This window comes from Bison bison, unplaced genomic scaffold (assembly GCF_000754665.1).
Source record: "Bison bison bison isolate TAMUID 2011002044 unplaced genomic scaffold, Bison_UMD1.0 scf7180017864517, whole genome shotgun sequence".
Classification (NCBI taxonomy): Eukaryota; Metazoa; Chordata; class Mammalia; order Artiodactyla; family Bovidae; genus Bison; species Bison bison.
This window is the reverse complement of record NW_011495070.1, coordinates 8,147,095-8,168,326: the sequence shown is the minus strand read 5'-3', so window position 1 is coordinate 8,168,326 and position 21,232 is coordinate 8,147,095. Positions and strand designations below refer to the sequence as shown.

At 43.6% G+C, this 21,232-nt stretch overlaps 1 protein-coding gene across 1 annotated transcript in view; it reads left to right on the top strand.

The window, feature by feature from the left end:
* The window catches only part of TBC1D9 (TBC1 domain family, member 9 (with GRAM domain)), a gene marked incomplete at its 5' end in the record, with an annotated part of 135,646 nt that overhangs the window by 84,606 nt on the left and 29,808 nt on the right, over nucleotides 1–21,232 (top strand). The window contains 7 exons of the mRNA XM_010830316.1: nucleotides 4,356–4,562; nucleotides 5,767–5,937; nucleotides 6,563–6,713; nucleotides 8,481–8,695; nucleotides 10,914–11,031; nucleotides 12,183–12,468; nucleotides 12,810–12,939. Of these exons, the coding sequence (XP_010828618.1) occupies nucleotides 4,356–4,562; nucleotides 5,767–5,937; nucleotides 6,563–6,713; nucleotides 8,481–8,695; nucleotides 10,914–11,031; nucleotides 12,183–12,468; nucleotides 12,810–12,939 (1,278 nt within the window). The remainder of the gene's footprint in view (nucleotides 1–4,355; nucleotides 4,563–5,766; nucleotides 5,938–6,562; nucleotides 6,714–8,480; nucleotides 8,696–10,913; nucleotides 11,032–12,182; nucleotides 12,469–12,809; nucleotides 12,940–21,232) is intronic.

Here is a 21,232-nt window from a genome sequence, read left to right as displayed (position 1 = left end):
TGAGTGTGAGAGCAGGTGAAGGAGGTCCTTGGGGTTTGGATAGAATGGTTTGCTTGTGAAATGCCTTCTCACAGGTGAGTCCTTTACTGTCTCCAGGAGTTGGTTAACTCTGGGTCAACAAGGCCCTGAGATGTGAAAATATCAAATAGAGAAACTAGAAAGTGTAGTTACTGCTCCTGGCCCACAGCCTGAGCATCTTGATCTTTAGAGAGTGGTCTGGGTTGTGAATCAGAAAGTCAAGATCTGTCGAGTTCGTTGGTTCCCTCTGTTAGAACCAGTGGGACCACTGGCCGCCACGGCCAGATCTGTATCTCTGCAAATTTTGGAGTCTGTACTTTAATAAAGTTCCAGGCTGATGCCCATGGACAATGAAGACTGAGGAACATTATTATTGTACCTGGGTTGGAAGTGGGTTCTCTTGTGTCTTCACAGTGAGAGGTTGTTCTGGTACTTGTGGAGAAGCCTTGCTGTTGGGGTTGAGAAGAAATTCCAGGTTAGGATGTCCAGGGCTGGCAGATCCGCAGTTTCTAACCTGGCTGCTTTCAACCTAGAAATTAAGATGCTTAGAAGCTTTGGCTATTTAATCAAGGTTGAGTCTTTGTTAAGATTTCCTATGGTAAAGGATTCAAGTTTCTCTTTGCCTTACTTTCTTTTTTTTTTTAAAAAAAAATAATCATTTATGTAAGCAAATTTTCTTGCTTTGTTTTTTTCTTGTTTGCATCATTATCACAGAAAATTATTAAAATACAGACAAATAGGAAGAAAACAAAAACTCCCCCCAGTCCCACTATTCAAAAATGACCACTATTCAAAAATGAACATCCTGCTATATAGCTGCTCAGGCTTTCTATGCATTGCTGTGTAAATGTCATTTATATTATTTAGGTTTAAGAAATAATGAATTTTATTTTTTGCCTATTTCTCTTAACAGTGAGTGTGCACTAAACTTATTTCCGTATCATAAAATATTCTTGTATAACTTTTAATGACTGCATATTATTCCATTACTGGATATGTATAATTTATTTCTTCTTCTTATTTAGATTACCTTTGGTTGGACCTTTGCATTATTTTTGTTTGTTCGTTTCCTCCCAAACATATGTATAATTTTCCTTAAATTATAAATTCCTAGAAGTTTAATTGGTGGATTAAAATGAATGCAAAGTGTTAGGCAATGGAAAAATCTAGTTTTCTTTCTTACAGGGTGAGCTCGTTGGTATTATAACACATTTGGAGACTAGGAATTATTGGAGGTGAATTCTCAGATGGATGGTTGATCGGTACTTACAACTGGCTCTGAAATGCATCTCATGACTTTTTCCAACAAACTTACCCTCTTTCTCTTAGGGAGTTACTAAACTCTGTGTGTGTGTGTGAGTGTGTGTGTGTGTGTGTGTGGTAATTGACATCATCTACTAGTTTCAGGTTAACATAGTATTGATTTGATATTTGTATATATTATATAATGATCACTATGATAAGTCCAGTTAACATCTATCACCATTCATAGTATGCTATTAAAGTCTGCTATGAAAAATGTCCTTCATCAAGTACTACCTGAAGAAAATAGAGCAGAGTGACCTGGACCCACTAGGGAAACCCATCCTGACATTAAGAATATACTGAGTGTATCATTTATAAATCTGAGTGAGTCATCACTTTGTTTATCCAAAGGTAACTGAGGAACAGAGTGGCTGGAGGCTGCCATCCCATATCAGCTCTCCTGCTCCCCTCCTCTGGGTTCAGTTCAGGGGCTCTGTGTACATTTCAGTGTGATCTACAATAGGATCATGAGAGCTTGATGGAGTTAGGAGATTGATGGTTAATACCCTCAGCCCATCTTGTGCTTCCTAGTTTTCCCTAACAAGTAGTAAGGGGAGATAATTCAGGCATATTTCAGGATAAGTCAGACGGGGGAGGATAGTATGGGTGGCATTTAGAAGTAAAGTGTGTTGTGGTTGGAGGGTGCGGCTTGAAAGAAACCCCCAATGAGACAGCAGTGCTCTTTCTTTACTCCAGTGAATCACTGAGATATATTAATGGTAAATCCTAAACCCCAACTAATGGAAGAAGCAAAGCACTTGCGTTTATTCCTACTCTAGGTTATATAATGACAAAAATGCACTAGGACAGGGCTCCCACCCTCCATCGGGGTCTGTTTGAGAAGAGAGTGATCTCTCCATGAACTGAGTTAAGCTGATCGATCAGTAGGAGCCTCAAGGAACCTTGCATTCTCCTTGGAACAGCTCCTTTTAGAATTGTGAAGACTCGGGATTGCTGTTGTGTTTAATTTTTTATAAATAAGTGGAAATATTGACTGGAGATTGTTAACATACATTCTGTATGCAGACTTAAGGTAGAGTAAATCAACACATGTTAAATGTTTGCACAGAACCGTGTTGCTATAGATTTTAAAGAAAAGTCTGAACTAGCAGCAAGAAGATAAAGTGATGAGAGTCCACATTAGGATTTCTAGATGCAGTCTCTCTTCTTTTTTTCAATTATAAATTACCTTGTAAAATGTTCCATATGAAACACCAAGATTTGATTGAATTGAAGCTATCTTACAATTGTAGTTGGTGATGAAAATGTGTCTCATTATTGTGTAGAACATTCCAGTGGTGCTATTACCCTTTCCTGGAGGCAGGGGTAGAATTCTACTAGAACTCATTTGTCAGTGAAAAATACGTGCTAACCTGTGGGACACTTCCTAGGGTTTCTGTAGGCACTTTCTTGCTGTTGCTTCATGATCCTGGTAGATACTGGACTTCATGCTTGATTTCCTCACGAGCACATAGAATCTATGTTTTAGGTGCAGAACTTGAACCTTTCATCCTCTTGGCATCTGCAATTAATTGCAGATGCCTGGTGACTAAAAGAATCATAAACAATCTGTTGGGAAAAAAGGATTTTTTTTTCGGTCTTTTAAAATAAGCATTGTTAACTCTATGTCTGAAGTATCATGGGAAAATCCTTTTCATGATAAAGAAGTTGGTTTCCACCTCTCCCCGCCAATTTCTCTAGCTTCTTTAGCATTGGAGGAAAAAACTCTTAGGTACAACTCTAGGTATCTCAGAATATTCCTTTAAAAATGTATGAATATATATCTAACTTGTACATGTTTATAAAAGCTGAGAACAGAACTCAGGTCCTGCAGTTTTCCCCTTTATGAACCCCACTAATACCTGTTTTGCACCTGTGACCATGCAACTTTTTAGGCAATTCCAGTAGGTTACTTAGCCTTGAAAGGGAGAGAGGTTTTTAAAGTTCTGCTCAGAGGAAATGTCTTTCACATGAAAATGCTGATGAAGAGGTTGAAGTTGAACCTGTCTAGACTGCTTACATGTGGAAATGAAGATGGGAAAGAAACTAAACTCTTAAGTACACAGTCAGCGCCGCTGCAAATAAACCATTTATCTAGAGCTGGCCTTGAGATTTTTCTTCCTAATGTGCTAAAGAATTGTAATCCATTTATCTTAGTTTCCAGTTGATGAAAATCCTTTTATAAACCAGCAAATATATGCCATCATTTCAAAGCTGAAGCACATGCCCCCTGTTTCTACTTTTCTCCTGATGTGGTACTTACTTTGCTACACGCACTAGTATGCACAAATGCACACACACACACAGTCAACCCGTGCAGACAGGGTTGCAGGTAAGCTGTTTATGTCATGTCTGCTCAGATTCAAGCCTTTAAAACTTTGAAGTGGTAAGAGGTGAGGAATGCAAAGCCCTGGGGTCTAAACCAGACGTTTGAAGGATTGGTGGTGTTTTAAAAGCCATATCCACATTAAGCTAATAAAAGGACCCAGTATCATGGGTTGTTTCTCTCTCTTACAGATGAAGCACCAGCTAAGAGTCCTCCCTCTTAAAGTTCCATGAAATTTTAATGAAAGTCAAGGAATTCCTTCCAACAAGGTTTCCCAGCCTTGGCGCTGTTGACGTCTTGGGCCTTAGTGTGTTGGGGGTGGGCTGACTTGGGTCCTGTGCAATGCCAAATGTTTAGCATCATCCTTGACTTCCACCTGTGAGATGCCCGTGGTACCCTCCACTTGGGACTACCAGAAGTGCCTCTAGATGTTGCCAGATGTCTCCTGGGGCTGGGATGGGGACTCACTCTCGATTTATAACTACCAGCAAGATAATTCCGGTTCCAGTTTCATTTATTCTGAGCTGTTTTCTTTTATTGGGACACCATTCAAGAATCTCAACTTGCCTCAATAAAATACGGAGGTTCCTGCCGAGATTGAAAAGCATGGTCTTCTTTCTTCAGTGCTCAGCATCTTCAGAGCTCAGAGGTTGCTGCCAGGTGATCCCTGGGAAGTAATGCTCTTGGTGGCCTCTTTTCTTTTCAGGTGACGATTGTAGAGAAGGCAGACAGCTCCAGTGTGCTCCCCAGTCCCCTGTCCATCAGCACCAGGAACAGGATGACCTTTCTCTTTGCCAACTTGAAGGATAGAGACTTTCTGGTGCAGAGGATCTCTGACTTCCTGCAGCAGACGACCTCCAAAATATACTCAGACAAGGAATTCGCAGGAAGCTACAACAGTTCGGATGATGAGGTCAGTGGAAGGCACCTGCAGGGTTGGTTCATCCTATTTCTCTTCCCTGGGGAGTGTTCACCTCCTGGTCTGTTTTGTTTGATCTTGAAGCTTTGCAGCTGTGCTGAGATGAACCAACTACTCTGATGTCCAGAGCAGACATCTCATTTAAATCTCATGGTGTTTGTATTTAGGATCATAGAATTGGACATCTAGTCTCACCCTCTTCTTTCACCATTGAAGGCGTTATGAAGTGATTTGTCCTGATTACATAGCAGGTGACTCTGGTCTAAGTGACTCTGTTGGGAATTATACAGAGGTCACTCAGTAAAGTCTCAAACCTGAAACACAACATTATTAGGATGATTTTATTATGATACAATATGAATTGTGTCCCTATTGAATTAGGCTCTGAATCCACATCCAGGGAAACTGGGCCCTGAAAGATACATGATTAGCTCAAGTGATAGAATGACTTGCAGTGAAAATACGTTGTAAAGCTGGCAAGCTCCTGTTTACCTGCTCCAAGTTTCTGTGGGCATTTTTGAGGCACCAGAAACTAGATAGGAGGCGAGGAAGGTGGTCCCATCAGCAGTTGGCTCAACCACGTCACGCTTTGCATGCATACTAATCAGAGAGATAAGTTTCCAACCAGTTTGTTGTAAAAATGAATCTAAAATACAGAGGAGGCATTTCCCTGGTGATCCAGTGGTTAAGACTCCGTGCCTCCAATGAAGGGGATGCAGGTTCGATCCCTGATTGGGAAACTTCATGCTATGGGGCACAGCCAAAAAATAAAATACAGAGGAAACCTACTGGTAGCATCGAAGCCCTGTGGCCCATGATCCCATCTAATTCTCACCAAAATGCTGGCTTGTGGACTTCCTCCTGCTACATCACCTAGCAAGACATCTCTTGGGAACCATGGTGAGGCTATTAGTGTCTGTCCGGAGGACAGTCAGGTGGTTTGGTGGTAAAGAACCTGCCTGCCAATGCAGGAGACACAGGAGACATGGAGTTTGGTCCCTGGATCGGGAAAATGACAACCCACTCCAGTGTTCCTGCCTGGATAATCCCGTGGACAGAGGAGCCTGGCGGACTACAGTCCATGGGGTCTCCAAGAGTCAGACACGACTGAGCACAGAAAGGCGGAGCAGAGAATGTTGAAGAAGTAGATTCTGCAGCTCAAATCGTCCCCGCCTCGTGTTACTCTCTGCGTTGGCAGGTGTATTCTCGGCCCAGCAGCCTCGTTTCCTCCAGTCCCCAGAGGAGCACCAGCTCCGATGCCGATGGCGAGCGCCAGTTCAACCTCAACGGCAACAGTGTCCCCACAGCCACACAGACCCTGATGACCATGTATCGGCGGCGGTCTCCTGAGGAGTTCAACCCGAAATTGGTGAGTGCCACCTCCTCTTGCCCCGAACTTTCTGTATTAGAACAGGAATGTTTTTTAAAAATCTTTTAAAATAAACCCATCAATACATCACTGGACAGTTTCCTACAAGGGAAGGATATTTTTTTAAAAATACAAAGGACATATAAATATAACATACAATGACATATTTGTATGTCATCGGGTTTCAGAGTGGCTTCATTGTGAAAGGAGATGGGTCATATATTTCTATATGCAGGTGACATTTTTCATTTTTGTTTTTTAACCGTTGTTTAAGTAACCAACAAGTAAGTACATAAGGTCTCAGGCCACATTTAGCAAACATCCACTCTGTTTCACTTGGAGGGGTAGACATAAAGCCGTAAGTAACATTTGCATTCTCCTGACCCATCTCAGGTAAGTGGCATTCTGACTCTGGGCCAGAAAGTTTCATGGCAGATCCACAGGCTCTGGTATATGAGTCAGGTCACAGAAGGTCTTCAGAAAATCTGAGTTCTTTGTTCTCATGAATTCTGTCCAGAACTTACCAGCTCCATTCTCCAGGGAAAATGTTCTGACTTTCCGTCAAACTTGTCCTTACCATTCTTGAAGTACTTTGGGTGTAATGATGCTACGTCATCCCTTTCAGGCCAAAGAGTTTTTGAAAGAGCAGGCCTGGAAGATTCACTTTGCGGAGTACGGGCAAGGGGTCTGCATGTACCGCACAGAAAAGACCCGGGAGCTGGTGCTGAAGGGTGTCCCTGAGAGCATGCGCGGGGAGCTCTGGCTGCTGCTGTCAGGTACGGCGGGGCTGGAGAGGGAGCACCCCTCCAGAGTGTGGGGAGCCCCGGGGCTGCCCTCAGCCTTCCATCGTGCCTCAGGGCTATTTCAAATATGTAACCCCCACCTCAGCCCAGGGGTCTAATCCCTAATCAGTGAAGTACAAATCAATTTACCCTCTCATTACATATGTGTGTGTCTGTACATATGCGTGTGTGCTGAGTCGCTTCAGTCGTGTCTGACTCTTTGCAACCTCATGGACTGCAGCCCGCCAGGCTCCTCTGTCCACGGGATTCTCCAGGCAGGAATACTGGAGTGGGTTGCCACTTCCTACTCCAGGGGATCTTCTGGACCCAGAGATCAAAGCCGAGACTCCTGTATTGGCAGGTGGATTCTTAAAACACTATGCCATCTGGGAAGCCTGTGTATATATATACACATATTTAACCTATAAGAACTTATTTAATTATATAATATGTACATATATATGTGTGTATTTTTATATGTACATATTTGTATATATGTATATGTGTACATACACCTTATACTTGCATAAATTATATTTAACTAGATTTATAGTTAAGTGCTTGCGTCCAGGGTTTGTCTGGCTTTAAGAATCATAACCTGCAGCTATGTCACAGCAGTGGTTCTTGCCCACCTCTGCGTCCTCCCACCCCGCACCGAGGAGCTCCCCTCCACAGCAGTGGCTCCTCACTGCCAGGAACATGCTCCCTGCCCCCTGCAATTCTGAAAATCCCTCTTCATCCTTCCTCCTACTCTTCAGTATGGCTCTTTGTGAGCCCTTCATAATTTCAGTTTTTAAACTTGTTTTGAGAGACAATGCCTCCTTTTCACGTGAAATCATAAGGAAAACCCTGATAAAATGCAAGCAAGGCTGCTTGGTTGGAGAACTGAGACGGCTTCAGCTTCAGCTTGACTTTCTCTGCCCACTTCCCTGTTCTTGTGTGAGCAGCCCCTTTGGGCTGTCTGTGGAAGTTCCTTGGAACACAGTTTCTAGGTTGGAAGCCTCTACCTTTAGGGAGGGTTTTTTGTTTGTGTGTGTGTAGGGAGGTTTGTAGGGAGGTTTTTAAAAAATGCATTATTATTTTTTTTATTGAAGCATAGTTTAACAGTACTGTTAGTTTCAGGCACACAGCATAACCATCCAGTTGTCTTTTTTTCTGATTATTTTGCCTTACAGGTTATTACAAGACATTGACTATAATGCCCTGTGCTATATACAGTAAATCCTTGCTACTTAACCTGTTGTATGACTAGCAGTTTGTATCTGTTAATCCCATTCTGTAATTTGTCCCTCTCCCATCTTCTTCCCCACTTTGGTAACCATGAGTTTGTTGTCTGTGTCTGTGAGCCTGTTTCTGTTCTGTATCTAAGGTCATTTGTACTCTTGTTTAGGCTTCACGTATAAGTGATATCATAGAGTGTGTGTGTGAGAGAGAGAGAGATAGAGAATCACTCAGTCGTGGTCAACTCTCCGCGATCCCATGGACTGTAGCTCAGCAGGCTCCTCCATCCATGGGACTCTCCAGGCAAGAATACTGGAGTGGGTAGCCGTTCTCTTCTCCAGGGGATCATAGCGAACAGGGGAGTTTTTAAGCTGCCGGCTTCCAGTGGAGCAGGAAGAGGGAAGGGGCCGGGATTGAAGTTACAGCCGGGCTGTGGCTGTGACACACAGGTCCTCACAGGAGGAAGGTGAAGGCGCCGGGTCAGGCAGCCAAGGCCGGGGCTCCCACTTTCTGATGCTGGGTCCGTCTGGTGTTTCCCAGGTGCCATCAACGAGAAGGCCACCCACCCTGGCTACTATGAGGACCTCGTGGAGAAGTCCATGGGGAAGTACAACCTCGCCACGGAGGAGATTGAGAGGGACCTGCACCGCTCCCTTCCAGAACACCCCGCTTTCCAAAACGAAATGGGCATTGCGGCTCTGAGGAGAGTCTTGACAGCTTATGCTTTTCGAAATCCTAACATTGGGTATTGCCAGGTGAATGTCACAGATGGGTAAGACTTTAAAAAAAAAAAAAATGTGTTCTGCCAGCCGGTAAGTAATAAGAAAGGCTTTATGGGGGACTTCCCTGGTGGGTCCAGTGGCTAAGATTCCACACCCCCAGGGGGCCCGGGTTGGATCCCTGGTTAGGGAACTAGATCCTGTATGCTGTCGCTAAGACCCGGTACAGCCAAATAAATAAGTATTTATTTAAAAAGAAGAAAGGCTTTATGGTTAAGAGAGCAATTACTGTACCAGGGTCTCTCGACCTTGGTACTGTTGGCATTGTGGACTGAATAATTCTTTGTGTGGGGCTGTCCTGTGCTTTGGAGAATGTTTAGTGACATTCCTGCTTAATAACATGTTTAATAACGTCTTCTCACGAAATGCCAGTGCTCCCCACTTGTGACAACTAAATGTTTTTGGACCTTGTCAGATGTACTCGGGGAAGCGTGCTCTCCCAGAGCAGAGAAATACTGCACTGAGCAGAGGAGCCAAGGGATAAGAGTGCCCTTTCTGGATCCACCACCATCTGGTGGCCTGGCTGGTCACTCACTGGTCATGAGCATATCTGGGCACCAAGCCTTTAATTCTGCATTCTGGGTTCCCCAGTGCTCCTACCCTTTGCAACTCCTAAGCAATTAATTTCCTTGAGAATGTAGCTCTTATATGCTATGGCTATATTTTAAGGCCCACTAAAATAAATGTGTAATTCAGTATTAAAAAATGTTACCCATATACCAGCCACAATGATTGCTTGTATATGTTAGTATGGATAGCACAATTTGGAAAGCTCTAAGATAGTGTCTTTAGATTGAAAGGCTACATATGTACCCAGAGAGACCTTCTTTGACCATCTAGTTGAAACCTAAAGCAGGCTTACTTCCTTGAAACCTGAATACCGTGCGTGCACACACACACAGACACACACAGACACAGACACACACACACACATATCACAGGTCTCCCTGTACATTTTATCTTTTTGATAGTAGTTAATTTAAAATATACCTCCAAATTGATTAATCAACTTTTACATCTCTTTTATCTCTCTGACCCCTGGATTTATGCCCTGTGAGATTTTTCACCGCTGTGCCCCCTCCTTTTCCCCAATACTTAGTCCAGAGCCTGTTACCAAGTAGAACCTCAAAAGAAACTTACCTTGACTGAATGACAAAGAAACCAGCCATGACCATGATCATGTAGTAGGCAGGTTAATTCTCAAGTGGAATTTTAATGATTTCTATAAAGAAATTTATATTAAAAAATTTATATAAAATTGTTTTATTTCTATAAAAAATTTAAATGATTTCTATAAAATCTTCTTTAAAGATTTCAATAGACTTGGGAACCTATTGAGTCAGGCTTACAAGGAAGAGCCTATTAGACCAAAATTCCTTTTTTGACATTTATATTGTAGGAATCTGATGAACATTTACCGGTTTCTCCAGGATCAAAAGAAGTACAGGAGGGAGCTGGCTTCTAATATAATAGAGTTCATATTTATCTTTTGATCTTCTCCTTATTAATTAAGAGGACTATTAAAGTAGTTGAGCCTGGAGTGCTTATGAGCTAGCTGATAATATCTTTTAATAAAGTAGGTTACTTTAGAATTAAACCCCTTTTACTTATCACTACCATCCTTATCCAGATAGAAATAATGGGCGAGGACTCCAACTTTGAAAGGTTTCATTGTTCCCTGAAGAGTGCCTCAAGCCATGCGTACTTGGTGATAGAAACAATTACGGAAGATTAAAAGGGAAATATTCACCTCACCGGATTAAGGATTACAAACACTGAGACTAATAGGTTGAAAGCTTTGTCAAATAGGCTTTGGACATAGTTTTTGAATGAGGATCTGTGGTCATGGGGGGCTCAGTCCTTGGTGCATATTGGTGTTCATGGAGCCCTTAACAGTTAACAGGCAAAAAAAAAAAAAACACACACACAAAACAACAAACAAAAGCAAAACACTTAGCAGGGTGAAGCTCTAAGGGTTTTTACATTTTTTTAAAGTTGTAAACAAAACAAAACCCAGAAGAATGTGTGTATGTAAAGCCTTTACACGTTTATTATCTGTTCTTTTGTGGAAAAAGTCTGCTGGCTCCTTTGGGACTAACTCAGTCGTTTCTCAGGTTAACAAAGGTGCTCATATGTTAAAATGTGTCTGATGTGTTTTAAATGTATCTGATGACATCTTCTTTCATCCCTTTAGGCCATGAACATTGTCACATCGGTGCTGCTGCTTTATGCCAAAGAGGAGGAAGCTTTCTGGCTGCTGGTGGCTTTGTGTGAACGCATGCTCCCTGATTACTACAACACCAGGGTGGTTGGTACGTGAGGATGCAATTAATTTATAACCCTTATCTCATCAGGAAAATGTTTCTAGAACCAGGAAACCAGCTATAACCCCATTTCCAGTCACTATCAGCCAAAAGAGTGTCAGACAACTCCAGTTTCCCAAAATGGGAATAAGAGGGCTTGGATCAGTATGGATTGTACACAAAGGAGCACCGTGGAGCTTCTCCCCATGGAAAGAATATACGTCTCACTGCTTAGAAAACACTCAATGTGGGTGTCTGTGGCATGTGAGAGCTACACCAGGCACACAGATCACCAGTCCCCAAAGGTTTAATAGTACTTTCATGAAGAGCTTGGAATCTGTGGAAAGCAGAAGGATTCAGAAAAGGAGTGGGCAGAATAGCATATAAAAATATATTCAGAGCTCAGTTTCTAAGGTATTTTTCAGAACTGGTTTCACCAGTTCATCGCTCACCAGTGATGGTGAGCATTTAAATAAATTATTGGTGTCTCTCTGCATAATCCCCTCCAGTGTTAGACATTCATTTTAGCAAGACAAGCTTTTCATTGCTAGTATAGCAAAAGGTGTACTTTATGCTCTCCTCTTATGTTCTGTCTTCATTTCTAAACTTTTGCACAGTAACTTGATTGATTGGAAATACTCTCCAGAAACGTCAGGAAGTTGATCATGAATGTGTACAGCTGGAATGCTTATACTTTGCGGGGGTAGGGGTTGGGGGGAACCAAACAGTTATTTAAAGAAACAATTCCTTTATGGGGACCAAGCATCCAGAAGAGTGGTTTTTTTCTTTAAGAGTTTGCCAAGAAATGAACCTACTTAGATGTATATTTCATGCCTAGCCAAACATCATGTTGCCAGCAAAATAATTGTGTGTCAAGGAAATCTCGTAAGTTGACCTTTTCCACAGCTCTTAGAGGCGTGATGTTATTGCTCTTTTATGATCAAGAAGCAGGGGAGGAAGGCCCCAGAAAGAGAAGATGCAGTCAGAACTCATCTGGTGACTTGGTTGTGCTGATACCTTCGTCTAGTAACGTAGCGATTAGAGTTCTGTCTCAGTAGCAGTTGTCAACTGGATTATTTTCGCCAAGCTAGTGGCTTAGGTTCATTTGTGAGAAGGTGCTGTTGGTTAACGCGTGACCTTTTGCATCTGCCCCGCTGCAGGTGCGCTGGTGGACCAGGGTGTCTTCGAGGAGCTGGCCCGGGACTATGTCCCGCAGCTGTATGACTGCATGCAGGACCTGGGCGTGATCTCCACCATCTCCCTGTCCTGGTTCCTCACCCTTTTTCTCAGCGTGATGCCCTTTGAGAGCGCAGTGGTGGTTGTCGACTGTTTCTTCTATGAAGGAATCAAAGTGATATTCCAGTTGGCCCTGGCTGTGCTCGATGCAAACGTAGACAAGCTTTTGAACTGCAAGGACGACGGGGAGGCTATGACCGTTTTGGGAAGGTATTTCTCACCCTGGGCTTTCTTATCTGTACCTTCCATCTGCCTTTCTCCTTGGTTCTGTGAGTCTTATATGCCCTGATGGTTATCATAGGACCCACTTCTCTGTGTGATTGAGGATTTTTTTATTATTATTATTCTTTGTCTTTGGAAGTAAAGACGATTAACTATACTTCAGTTTAAAAATAATAATAAAATTTTAAAAAGAAGTGAAGGGATTTTCATTCACTCTTAAGGAAATTCTAGTCTTCTGATATGCAGAGTTTGCAGAAAATAGGTGGACAGCTGTAAACGGAGAATTCTGGATTCGCCTCCCAGTGACTCCGGATTCCTTTCTTCTTCAGGTATTTGGACAGCGTGACCAATAAAGACAGCACGCTGCCCCCCATCCCTCACCTCCACTCCCTGCTCAGTGATGACGTGGAGCCCTATCCTGAGGTTGACATTTTCAGACTCATCAGAACTTCCTATGAGGTAGGTCTGCCTGGGCTCACAACACTCTGCATGCTCAGAGGGCCTCCGCTGGATGTGTGCCACACGCTTCCGTTGCTAACCCAGGGTGTCCCTGCTTCCCTCCTGGTTCTGAGAACTGGTTGTCAAAGCAAGCAACTCCCCACCAGCTGACAGCTTCGAGCTCCAGAGAGGGCCACCGAATGAATGGGCCAAACACCACGGAGCAGTTGCATGACCCGCTCAGGCCTCCGACTCTTGGCTTTGCCCACCTCGTAGGCTGATCAAGCAGCAGCTTGATTTCAGCTCTGGGTGGGTTGAGGAGGGGCTGTTGAAAGCAGGCATGGGGAGGTTGACCCTCCTGTGCTCATGCCAAGTCCTTGGGTCTCCTGGGAAGCAGACGAGCCAGTCCTCTTATGTGGGGGATGCATAGGATACTCTTGCCTCCTGAGAAGAGCCAGACTCCTGGGACTCCTCTCAGATTGCTCGGCCCGGGTTGGGGAAGGTATGTTCCGGTCCACAATTACCCCAGATCTGGTCCTGAATCCACAAAAGAGCCAGTGGCGCTGGGTACCTCATAGCACTCGTGGTTTTTGGCATTCCAGGACTCAGGACCCATAATACTTGTGGTTTGTTCATTTCCTGATCATTAAGGAAGAGTGTGAATGTTTCGCTGAGCACACCAGGCCCTCTCCAGATGTTTTGGGATCATGTACCTGGTGATTGTCAGCATTCCAGCTAGCAGCAGCCTGTATACTGGAGAGATGGTGACCTCTGGCTGAGGTCAGAAAATCTCTCTTAAAGAGAAATAAAAAAAAAAAAAATAGGTGCTTTTAAAAAAAATTGGTATGGATCCAGACACCTTTTCAGAAATGTGTGCCCTAAACTCAAAATAGAAGAAAGGCTGATAGTTTATTATTTCAGAAAATTTTTGTTAGCACTCCATACATATTAAAAAGAAAACATTTCGGGTATGTTTTTAGTATCATAAAAGTAACGCATGCTTATTGTAAAATAATGTAGAGACTGAACACATGTGAAAGAAAAACTGTATCCTGTGAGCATCTCACCTTATCTCCCTCCAGTATGTTTTCATATTTGCAATTTATACTTAAGTACAAGTATCTGCTTAAAAGTGCTTTGTAACTTTCCGTTTTTTACTTAAAATACATGATGAACATTCTCTGATATTTAATATATTGTTTGTTTGCAGGTTTTCATAGATTGTTAGTATTCTGCTTTAATGAGATGCCAAGACTTATTTAGCTGGTCCCTTTCGTTGGATATTTACTTAGGTTGCTTCCAAATTTTCAGTACCATATTGGCAAATTTGTATGGTATTATTATGTGTATATAATACGTATGATACTATATATTATATAAAAGTTTCTACACAAATAATACATCTCTGACTTTTTTCTTAGAGTCCATTCTTAGGAATAGATTTCCAGTAGTAGATCAAAAAGTATGAATTATTTCCAAGCTCCTGGCACACCCTGTGCAGTTTCTGTATAGATTTTCCTGATTTAAATTTTCACTAGTAGAGGTTAAGAATGTCTGTTTCACTTCACTGTCTCCAAAACTGGTTATTATCATAATGCATTTTTAAAAAAAATCACTGCCCCAGGACTTTTAACAGTCCTCCATCAGAAATGTTGAAAGATTATTTTTCCAGAAAAAGAGCCCATATGACTGACAGCAATAGTCATTATTATAGCTGTGGGTTGTTTTTCTAAAGGCATCCCCCGAAACCTTTATTGTGAAGAGAATTCTAGACCCAAGTAATAAAGCTTGGTATGTAGAAACTCAGCTTTGTTCTTCACAACAGATAAGCTAAGGTCTTGCTGAAGTCAGCACGTGGCCCGTTTTAATGGGAAGGAGTGGAGATGGAAGCAAGACCAGAGCTGGTGTCCTTTTCCTTCCTGTCTGTCTGGTCCCTGATGGCGCCCCTCAGGCTGCCAAGAGCCCTATCTCAGGACACACCCATAGTTTCCTTCCTCTGCCTGGGAAGACAACCTTGTTTATTTTTACCAATGCCTACATCACCTGCTCTTTCAATGCACAATGGTTTGCTTTTTGTTTTCTCTGCTTAGTGGCACCGCCCTACTAATAAGCCTCCAGTGCCTTCCCAATGCCTTATCTGTGTGCACTTGCCAAGTCGCTTCAGTCATGTCTGAGTCTGTGAAATCGCATGGATTGTAGCCTGCCGGCCTCCTCTGTCCTTGAGATTCTCCTGGCAAGAATACTGGAGTGGGTTGCCATGCCCTCCTCCAGGGGATCTCCCCAACTCAGGGATTGAGCTCACGTCTCTTAGGTCTCCTGCATTGGCAGGAGGGTAATTTACCACTAGTGCCACCTGGGAAATCCCCATTACCTTAATAGGTCATCCTAAAGACAGCACCGCAAAGTCTTGCCTTTCCTTTTTTGTTTTTCCATCTCCTATTAGATTCAGTTCAGTTCAGTTCAGTTCAGTCGCTCAGTCGTGTCCCACTCTTTGCGACCCCATGAACCGCAGCACGCCAGGCCTCCCTGTCTATCATCGACTCCCGGAGTTCACTCAGACTCACGTCCGTCGAGTCAGTGATGCCATCCAGCCATCTCATCCTCTGTCGTCCCCTTCTCCTCCTGCCCCCAATCCCTCCCAGCATCAGTCTTTTCCAGTGAGTCAACTCTTCTCATGAGGTGGCCAAAATACTGGAATTTCAGCTTTAGCATCATTCCTTCCAAAGAAATCCAAGGGCTAATATCCTTCAGAATGGACTGGTTGGATCTCCTTGCAGTCCAAGGGACTCTCAAGTCTTCTCCAACACCACAGTTCAAAAGCATCAATTCTTCGGCACTCAGCCTTCTTCACAGTCCAACTCTCACATCCATATGTGACCACAGGAAAAACCATAGCTTTGACTAGACGGACCTTTGTTGGCAAAGTAATGTCTCTGCTTTTGAATATACTATCTAGGTTGGTTATAACTTTTCTTCCAAGGAGTAAGCGTCTTTTAATTTCATGGCTGCAGTCACCATCTGCAGTGATTTTGGAGCCCAAAAAAATAAAGTCTGACACTGCTTCCACTGTTTCCCCATCTAGTTCCCATGAAGTGATGGGACCAGATGCCATGATCTTCGTTTTCTGAATGTTGAGCTTTAAGCCAACTTTTTCATTCTCCTCTTTCACTTTCATCAAGAGGCTTTTGAGTTCCTCTTCACTTTCTGCCATAAGGGTGGTGTCATCTGCATATATGAGGTGATATTTCTCCTGGCAATCTTGATTCCAGCTTGTGCTTCTTCCAGTCCAGCATTTCTCATGATGTACTCTGCATATAAGTTAAATAAGCAGAGTGAGAATATACAGCCTTGACGAACTCCTTTTCCTATTTGAAACCAGTCTGTTGTTCCATGTCCAGTTCTAACTGTTGCCTCCTGACCTGCATACAGATTTCTCAAGAGGCAGGTCAGGTAGTCTGCTATTCCCATCTCTTTCAGTGGTCCTCAATTCTGCCTGAGCATTCAAATCCCTTAAAAAAAATTTTTTTTTAAGCCAAGCTTTTAAAAATATAAATTCTTAGGCTCCCTTCTAGACCAGTTACCTTTGTATCTTGGTATGACACCTGAGAAGAAATATTTTTCAAAAGTTCCCAGGTGATTCTGGAGCCCGGTGGGGGCTGAGAGTCACTGCCCTAGATGCAGAATGGGGCCACTAGACGCCCAGGTGGATTTTAACCCGGTTATACGACAGACAACAGTGTTCTGAAGCAGGTGACTCCTTGCTTTCTGTGCTTCAGGATAGTTAGCCAGGAAAATAGATAAGTAGGAAGAATACCGAAAGCACGTTCAGCCTTGAGATCCCAGGATGCTGCAGGTCAATCACCTTTCTCCTGATGAGTAGATGTGATAACTGTCTTCATAAATGCCTCATAGCAGAAATCTCACGCATCGTGAAGTTCTCCCAAGCCCCTCCTGGAAGGAGGGGCAGTTTGAGAGACAATTTTCTTCTGTTTGGGCCCTGTGTGCCATTTTGTTAGACACACAGACATGGTAGATAAAGCCCCAGCCTTCAGGTTTAATCCATAGACTGCGATGAGCCTCCTGGAAGACAGAGAGCACATTAATAGCAGACTTATGGCAGGCATGGGAGCACCTCAGAGTTTCTTCATGTTCAAGATAGCCCACCCAGAGCATTTGAGAAATGTTAAGCAAGGGGATGACAGAGGATGAGGTGGTTGGATGGCATCACCGACTCAATGAACATGAGTTTGGGCAAGCTCCAGGAGTTGGTGATGGACAGGGAAGACTGGCGTGCTGCAGTCCATGGGGTTGCCAAGAGTTGGACATGACTGAGAGACTGAACTGAGCTGCGGTGGGGAAAGGAGGTGGCTGATCAAACACGAGGAGGAGTTTTTGCAGAAGGACAGACAGTTTGAAAGGTCAGATTAATGTGTTGGGCTTATTAATTTTGGTGATAACACCTGTCACTCATGGAGAACCCACCTCGTGTGGGCCAGGTGCCAGGTGCTTCATCGATAGCCCCACTAGGTCCATGTTCACACATTTTAAGGTTAAAATGTACGTTGAGAGAGGTTGAGTCAGTTCTCCCAAGGCACACAGAAAGTGGCAGAAGCAGGAGGCAAACACAAGCTCCCCAGCATTAAAGCCAGAGCCAAGGGGTGTGTCTGGATAGAATGTGGATGGACTTGTAGGTGTACATATGGACATGAGGTCAGTGGGGCCAGTAGAGGCTGGTTAGTGGGAAGTCTTGAAACCACTAATTGATTTGCAAGGCCCCCAACAGCCACTGGAAAGAGAGAGGATCTACTCAGCCATTGTTTGTCTGCTCTTTTCAGAATTTCATTCTGTCAGAGCCCCTCCAAAAAGGCGAAGGGGCAGGGGAGAGGAGATCACGGCCCAGTCCTCCTCATAACCCATTTTCCTTTAGCAATCCTCTGGAAATAGCTAGGCAGGAACTTGGGAGTTTATGGTTTCCTTTTAGGTTGGGACTGTTTGCTCCCGATGGAAGGGCCATTATATGTATTCCATTGTGTCTGATTATGGCCAGTCCCTGGACCTGCCTGGCAAACTGCAAGGTCTAGTTTCTAGTTAAGGAACAGATATTAATTAAATACAAAATATAGAGGGCTCTTTGAAGGTCAGGCTTAGGGGAAGTAACTCTTTTTGTTGTTTAGTCACTACAGCATGTCCGACCCCGTAGACTGTAGCCCGCCAGGCCCCTCTGTCCATGGGATTTTCCAAGCAAGGATACTGGAGTGGGTTGCCCTTTCCTTCTCCAAGGGGGATCTTCCTAACCCAAGGATAGAACCTGTGCCTCCTGCACCGGCAGGTGGATTTTTTACCACTAAGCCACCTGAGAAACCCAACTTGTTTTTTAGCAATTTGTAGAGATCACCAAGCCAATGTTTACTGTGAGTTACTGTTACCAGTACTTTATATTAATGTATCTTTATCTCTAAGGGCAATCTACAAGGACAGTTTTGGGGTCTCCTTGTGCAGAGGAAGAAACTATGATTCAGAAGACTTGACTGAATTGCCCAAAGTCACACAGATAATTAGTAAAAGAAAATGAATTTGAATCAAATTTTGTCTAGCTCCAAAATTTACGTTCTCTTCTACCCAAAGACAAAGAAGAACCTATCTGGAACCCTTTTCTAGAATGCTGGAAAAGTAGGTGCTGGAGTTATAAAACCAATGACTGAACCTTAAATTGCAGTGCAGCCCCTGTGGGACTCTGGGTAGCTCATAGAACCTCTCTGAACCTCAGTTTTCTCGTCTGAGACATGGAAGTAAGAGTACTAACTCACAAGGTTACTGTAAGGATGACCAATGACATGTCATCGTTAATGTCCCTGCCAGTTGCAGCGCAAGAATAGTTTCCTTCTGTCTCATAGGTAATGTCTCTTGGTTGATCAAAAGCACACTGTGTCCTGGTTTGAGGTAAACCCACCCCTCCATCCTCAGCGTGAGCTCTGTAGAGGATGCTTTCCATTCTTCTGTGAGGATCAAAACAGTTACCTTTCTTGGGAGTTTTAATCCCACCTGAGGATTTAACCCAGAGTGAATTAAGTATGACATTTTTCATCACTAGTGGCAGCTCCTACTAACAACTTGTGAATTCTGACTTCTAAGTGGCGGTCATTGCCATATCTTTCTTTAGAGTGGAGAGGATTCTGACTTGGTCTGGAGAAGACACTTCTCTGGAGATGGGAAAATTCATCCATAAACCCTGCATTTGTAGATCAAGACCGTCCAATCATATTAAGTGATGAAAGTTCTAAGTAACTGGTCTAAGTTCTAAGATGTCAGTATACTCTTAACTATAGGGAAGGAACACCTGAGTCGAAAGGCAATTCTCATTCAAAACAGGAAAAACATATTGAATAGATAGAAATAGAAAGCATTAGAAGGGTAGGGTTTTTCACTGTTGACTCCAATTTGGGGAAATTATCAATTATATGGTTCAGAGTCCACCATGTGGAACAACCTGTAGAGAGATGCCATTTCTGGTGTTGTCAGATAAGATACAGAAAAGACTGACATTGCGTGGGACATACTGAAATGATCACTCTTGTTTATCTGAGTTAAAGGTTTAACTGGACATCCTGTATCTCCTATATTTTATTCACTGAATCTGGCAACTCAAGACCTTATTGAACACTGACTGTTCTCTGCAGCAAGTCAGGGAGATGAACCCCTGGCGATTCTTCCAAGGGTACAGATTCTAGAATCAGACAGCCTGTGTTCAAACTGGGCTTTACCACCACAGCTCCGTGAACTTGGGCAAGTTGATGATTTTTGTTAAGCTTCTGTTCCCTCATCTCTGAAATGGAGCTAGGAAGAGCATTTACTTCCTGAAATTATCCCCAGGATTCAGTGTGTCCAGTAAATACCTGTTGAGCACTTGCTGAGAATCAGTATCTGTCCTCCATTCTGGAGGACACAGTCTGTGCCCTCATAGTGAGGGATGAGAGGCAGGCCATGGCAGAGTCAAGTAAGAAAGAACGCAGGTTAAAAGGGTGGGCACGTGCTGTTTCTCTTGGGTTCGTGTGTCTGTGAAGTGACATCTAGCAGAGACACAAATGACCTGGGGGAGCCAGCAAGTTGTGTCCGAAGGAAACGATTTCCAGGCACAGAAGGGGCTGCTGCACAGGCCCTGGCTGGCAGTGGAACTGCCATAATTACTGCTCCTCGAAAAGAGGAGCAATAAGAGGCCACTGTGTCTGCGGCGGTGAGAAAAGGGTGTTGGCGGCTGACCAGAGAGGTAGCTGAGGGAGGGGGAGGGGTATAGGGCTTGGAATCATTGGTGAGACCTGGAATTTGACTCCAAGTGAGCTGTGAGAATTCTGGAGTTGTGAGCAAGGGAGTAGTGTCAAGGCTCAGGTTTTAGAAGGACCACTTCTAAAACCACGTCCCAGATGGCTTAGTGGTTAAAAAAAAAAAATCTCCCTGCCAATGCAGCTGATGTGCATTCAACCCTGGGTTAGGAAGATCCCTGGTGGAGGAAATGGCAACCCACTCCAGTATTCTTGCCTGGAGAATCCCACGGACAGAGGAGCCTGGTGGGCTACCGTCTATGGGGCCACAGGAGTTGGACACACACACACACACACACACACACACACACACACGCCATCCGCCTCTGCAAGGATTAAATTGTGAGCTGCTGCAGCTGCTGACCTTCAACACTTGAAAGGAGTTCAGGGTGGAGGGCAGAAATGAGGTACTCTGTGCTCTGGGAAACTGGCAAAACAGGTCAGATATTTTCAGGAGCTGATTTTAGGAGCCAAATTCATGCATCTCATATCTAGAAAAGCACTAAATTCCATCACGGTGATGTCTGCTCCACATGACTTTATCACCTTTGTGAGACTAGCAGAAACTTTCTGCAAAAAAATATATGCTTGATTGTATGTACTCCCCTGTCACTGAAATGAAATATACTGACCTTCCCCCTACCTCTTAGGAGCAGTTTCTCAGCGCTATCTGAAATGTTGTCTCCCAGGCTATAGCCCTCATTTTGTACCCAGTGAAACTTAACTCTCAACCGTCACACTGTGGTTTTTTTTTTAAGCCTCTGGGAGAGACAACAGTGGTTTGGACCAGGGTGTGAACAATAGAGATCGCAAACAGTGAGGGGAGTCCCTAGGATGTGGTGTGTAGAGGTCTAAAGACTGAGCCCTGGAGCTCCCCAGGGATTCAAGATAGAGACGATGTGACAGAAAAAGAGTAGCCGGTAAGGCATAAATAGAACCAGGAGAAAGGAATTAAATGGAATTTAAACAAAACATGCAGTTTATGCCGAGCACTTAAT